The 5,205-nt window shown below is 35.7% G+C and overlaps 1 protein-coding gene across 2 annotated transcripts; it reads right to left on the reverse strand.

Annotated features, from left to right (window-relative positions):
• Positions 1–295: 295 nt before the first annotated feature.
• Positions 296–4,783, reverse strand: LOC108345989 (E3 ubiquitin-protein ligase RGLG2). Of its 2 annotated transcripts, XM_017584886.2 has the most exons (13): positions 4,472–4,782; positions 3,708–4,044; positions 3,248–3,571; positions 2,924–3,008; positions 2,689–2,829; positions 2,485–2,598; positions 2,283–2,380; positions 1,962–2,041; positions 1,779–1,884; positions 1,545–1,672; positions 1,167–1,443; positions 700–756; positions 296–606 (listed from the first exon to the last, which is right to left on the reverse strand). In XM_017584886.2, the coding sequence occupies exons 3-13, from the start codon at positions 3,557–3,559 to the stop codon at positions 526–528; spliced, it is 1,479 nt and encodes a 492-aa protein (XP_017440375.1). In that variant the 5' UTR covers positions 3,560–3,571; positions 3,708–4,044; positions 4,472–4,782; the 3' UTR covers positions 296–525. The 2 variants fall into 2 exon arrangements, with proteins under 2 accessions (XP_017440375.1, XP_017440374.1); XM_017584885.2 differs by lacking the exon at positions 3,708–4,044 and having other exon boundaries at positions 4,472–4,783.
• Between the last annotated feature and the right edge of the window lie 422 nt (positions 4,784–5,205).

Below are 5,205 nucleotides of genomic sequence, written 5' to 3' on the forward strand. Positions count from 1 at the left end.
AATTAATAATTAAGTCTTTTAAATAGCTAAATATATAGTACTGTCATAATTGAATAATGTTTTATCATTTTAATACATAGTCAAAACTAAAATAGAGAAATGATTCGTATAAAAAACAGTTTATAAAACAATTCCTTTTTATCCATTATTATAAATAAATAAATAAAAATTGTATTTAACAACATTCCGTTGTGCTAATATTCTATAAAATACCATCTTATTAAATACAATGTTCTGTTCTATATTATATAAAAAAATTAAAATGAAAATGTAAACACTTCTCTCCCGACAACACTGAACCAAAAAGAACCAACCTGCTTTTGATTTAGACTAGTTCGGCTTGGATTTCACGAATTTTCTTTTACAAATCCAAACCAAATAAAATTAATTGGTTGGGATTTTTTTTTACTGTATCATTTTTCAATAGAAACCGAGACATGATCTAACGTTGTATACAACCAGAAACATTAAAAAATCAAAGAATTTTTGTTCACACCATAAAATTACTTCACAATGAAAGACGCCCTAGTAAAGCTTAATTCTGGTATTAATGGGGCTCCTACAGATAGGACACGTCTGAAGATCTGGTCCACACTCACAGCATGTCTGTCATTTAACATAAACAAATATATCATTCATAAGCACTTATCCGATTTTTCCCTGAAAAGGTATAGCAAGAAATTGAAAATCTTGTTTTACCTGATGCCCACATCCAAAGGCCATGTCTTTCGGATTCGTCAAACATATGGGGCAAAGCTGAAAAATACGAATTGAATTCGTTAATTGAACAGTATGACAAGGACAAAATCATCACAACCATTTCAAATTTAGTCCCTATATTGCCGATATACAATGCAAACCAGGAAACAAGAAAATGAAACTATGTAACTACGTAACTATAATCTGGATTCATTCAGGACAAGCACAATTTCAGTCACTTGACATAGAAGATAGAGAGTATGAAAATATGCAACAAAATTAAGCAGGTAAATTGATACCATTAATCTCTCTCTATTAGACCAGGAAGAAACTCCTACGAAATATCATTTCTCAACTAAGGCACGTAAAAATAATGCCAAAAATAAAAGCAAGATTGGAACAAGGGAAAAAAATAGTGTACATGACACATTTCTAATCGAGCACTTTGTACTCTGTAGGGTTCGTACCTGATTGTCATATGTGGAACTTGGGGCAGGAGGAGCTGTGCCAACTGCATCGATGTTGTCATAATAAGAAGGGGCGCTCTTCTCAAAGCTAGTAGCATGAGAAGGTTTTGAGGTGTCAAAAGATGCTGAACCATTTGGTTTTGAGGTGTCAAAAGATGCTGAACCATAAGGTTTTGAAGCACCAAAAGATGCTGCGGAACCATAAGGTTTTGAAGACACTGAACCATATGTTGGAGTTGGGAGGGCAACTCTCTGAGGAGCATTGGCATTTCGACGACTATTTAATAAAAATTAACAGAGCAACCAAAATTGTCAGAAACTTAACTGAAGGTTTATTTCACAAAAGATAATCATAAGTGGTATAGAACAAAAGTTTACCCCAACAGATTAAGCTCTATCGCTGCCTTATACTGAGAAGGAATCTCCATCAGTGCTGCAAGAGCAAATGCTGCCTCTTTTCGAGAAGGAGGAATGTTCTTTGACATAATTTCTGTGAAATTCACAAACTAAAGAAGCACAGAAATCACGATAAATCAGTCAAAGAATTCCCACTGATTATAACATTTTAACAGTTAGCAATCAACATTATTATGTATGCTCCTTGTCAATTACCTGAAAATTATCGAACGCCCTGGATGGAATATTGTCGTCAAACTCCTTCATCATGTCCCAAGGACCATCTCCAACTCCAACCAATATGATTGAAAGGGGAAATTTACTGTGATAACGTAGGTAACTTAGAAAAGAAATTCAAACACATAAAACATCATTAAACAAAACCTACAGGATACTCACCTCGCCTCAACAATGGCATCCACAGTCTTCTGCTCCTGTGGACTCAGCCTCCCATGTTCAGTGTCAATACTTCTTGTTACCTGCAGAAAATATCAATGTAGGTGGGATTACACTAAGCTAAGTACCATTATAGCAATTGAAAGTCAGACAATCTACATTAAGTTGCATGGTAGCAACTATGACTTTAAATAAAAATTACAAGAGTGGAGTTTCATGAATGACAAATATGTTTCCTCTCCATTTAAAGTCTATGTCACAGATTACGAAAATGGTTTAATTCAAGACAACTCTACGTTCTGGATATAGAAAAAAATAGAATACCTGGCCATCTGCGACTATCACCAAAACATGGTACTGGCCTCCGCTCTGCTCAACAATTGTCATGGCCATTTCCACGATTGGTGCAAATGAGGTAGGACCTGACATAAAACCATTAGTCCAAATTAGCAAGTCAGCACTACAGTAACTATAATAGGAATAAAAAATTACAAAAGAAGAACAGGACAAGTAGTAGAAATATAACCTGCAAGTCGGATATTAGGAACAATTTCCCTGTAACGACCCAACACTTCTTCAAATCCATTGCAAAATCGCTCATCTGGATAGAAACTGAAGACATCCTGATCATGTGTTGATGCTGCCATGATGTCACAGTAATGCTCATTACCATATTTAAAAAACAAAACAGAACATCTATCAAATAGAAAGTTAACTTATAGAAACATACCATCCCCAAATCCAAAACAAGGAATCAAGTTATCCTCGTCAAATGCAGCCAAGGTTTTTCCAATAATAGATATTGCTTGTTCGTAGGGATTTGGACCATTCCCAATGTGATGCAAACTTTTTCTGTTAAATGAATGCTTTCCTGAAAGAGGCATCAAGTTCAGCATACATTTCACAAAACACTGAATAAATTGAAATTTTATCTAAAAACCTAATGTATATCAATAAGGTCTAACCTGTCCACTCATTGCTCTTAGTGAAATCAATACCCAGAATAAGATTTGACGACTCAAGGCCTGCACGTGCAAGAGCCTCAGTCACCTGTAATGAAAGCACAAAAATAGTTCATAAAATATGAAAAATGAATAGGAAGGATCATCAGTGTAGAAATAAGCAAATTGGAAGACAGTATCATGACCAGCTAAGTCATGCCTGATCACACAACAAACTTAAAAGTAGTCATAAACATGCAAAGTCGTAGCCTTTTATTTAAGTGAGTTCAGTTCTGTACAGTAAGTTAAAAACGACAGTACATGAACTATAATTAAACCATTTCTTACCTCATCTATGGAATTGTAGTTATCTGCGATTCTTGAGTACTTCCTGTCCAACCGCTTCTCATTTCTATGGCTGGCCACTCTACCACTATCATGAGGTTGAGGTTCATAGCCATAGTTTTGCTGCGGAGGTGGAGGGGCATAATAGCTCTGCTGTGTAGGGTACGAAGGCTGTTGAGGCTCATAGGCGTAGGCCCCCTGACCGTAACCCGAGTGGGGGTCAGGATATGCACCCCAAGAAGAAGCAGAGGGACTTGAACGCACAGATGAATTCTGCCTCCAATTATTATCCTCCTTAGAATTGTTACCCCCCATCAACTCAATTCTCTAAAAAATAAAAACAAATATCAATAAATAATAACAAAACTCCAAACCCCTCAGCAAAACTGAGCAGAACACAATCCAAAAATGAAAACCCCAACAAACAACAAATACTCCAAAGCCAATTCCAGATGCTGTATACCGTGTTTACAAACCCGTCGAGAAGAAAGAGATCACGCCAGCAATGTGAAAGCTAGAATGAATGTCTAGAATGTGGAGCTTGAGATGCAAAAGCTATAACAATTGTCCTCTTACTAGAGGCGAAAACACTGCGTCTGGATGTCTGAAACGTGAAGCCAAACACACCAAAAATACCAAAATAACAAAATCTCCAAACCTCAGTTATATCTCCTTAACAAAACCAAGAGGAAACAAAGTCCAAATTTCAAAACCCAGCATGCAGTATAAGAACTCCAAAGTCAATTCCAGGTGCTATAAATGGAGACAGGGAACTCTCCTCCAACGTTGACTCTTCAAAACTTCGAGGCAAATGCTCAAGATTAGAGACAAGGACCAATTCATAAAACGCTCACCGACTCAAAGAAACACAGCCTTGTTAAGTAAACAACTTAAACGCAAGAAAAACCCTGTAGCCGCCATGTGCCTTCAAACACATTCAACACACGGCACCCCTGTTTGGCCGCACACCGAAAGCAATAACGTGACAAAATCCCGTTCAACGATAAATGGAAACTAAACAACTCAAAATTCAAAATAAATAAATAAATAAATCCTTAAATATCAATTCAATTTCCTCACGAACTCTATCCATCACCCCGGGATTTCAAAAATCCTTATATTAACTTATGAGCATAAAAAAGCAATGGCGTAATTAGTGAAAAGCATGGATATAGAAGCATAACGAAACGACATCGGTGGAGAGTGGAGGTTGCGTTTGGGAGATACCTGGATCTGGACGGCGCTGAAACATGGCGTTCGGAATATTCTGGAATCGGTGTGGGACTTTGATTAATGGCGAAATGGAGAGTGTATGTGAGAGAGAGATGATGGAATAATTATGAAGTCTCGTGAAGGAGAAAAGTGAATACTGGAAGAGACACACTTTCTCTATCCGTTTTTTATGTATTTTAATTCGTTAGTTTTTGTTTTGTAGCGTTGAAGATGGAGTTTGCAGAAGAGGATGCACATGGAGGCGTAGACGTGTAAAATATGACATGGTTAACTCTGGTTTGCAAGCAAGTTAAAAAAACAAAACGGATGAATGTGTTTGTTGCATCATGTGTTTCCTTTCTTGCTTAATTAGGTTATCTCGTAAATTATTAAGAAAAATGTTATAATTAATAAAAATAATAAAATTGAAAGAGATGGGAGAACAACGCCAGAATACTTCAATAAAAATAAAAGATATTTTAAGACTTGAATATAACGTTTTGTTATTATTTTCTATACTATAATGCTACATACCTTTCCACTCTAGATACCTTTCCACTATAGATTTCTTCTAAATATCAAAGTTTCCTAAACCAATTTTGTGATTTGTGGTGTGTCCGATTTCCATGATCTAAATGATATATATTTAATCTTTTAATGATAAAAAATACATATTTAAACCCTTTTTATTTAATTAATTATGTTTGAAATAGATTTTACTTACAACTATCCCATTCTAATTTTATTTA

The sequence above is a fragment of the Vigna angularis genome, chromosome 8 (assembly GCF_016808095.1).
Source record: "Vigna angularis cultivar LongXiaoDou No.4 chromosome 8, ASM1680809v1, whole genome shotgun sequence".
Taxonomy (NCBI): domain Eukaryota; kingdom Viridiplantae; phylum Streptophyta; class Magnoliopsida; order Fabales; family Fabaceae; genus Vigna; species Vigna angularis.

Excerpts from the sequence above, each read along its gene's own strand:
- LOC108345989 (XM_017584885.2), bottom strand. The coding sequence starts at position 3,559 with ATGGGGGGTAACAATTCTAAGGAGGATAATAATTGGAGGCAGAATTCA. Across the intron at positions 2,042-2,282 it reads TGATAGTCGCAGATGGCCAG|GTAACAAGAAGTATTGACAC; the intron begins GTATTCTATTTT and ends TATTTTCTGCAG. Across the intron at positions 607-699 it reads CCTTTGGATGTGGGCATCAG|ACATGCTGTGAGTGTGGACC; the intron begins GTAAAACAAGAT and ends GTTAAATGACAG.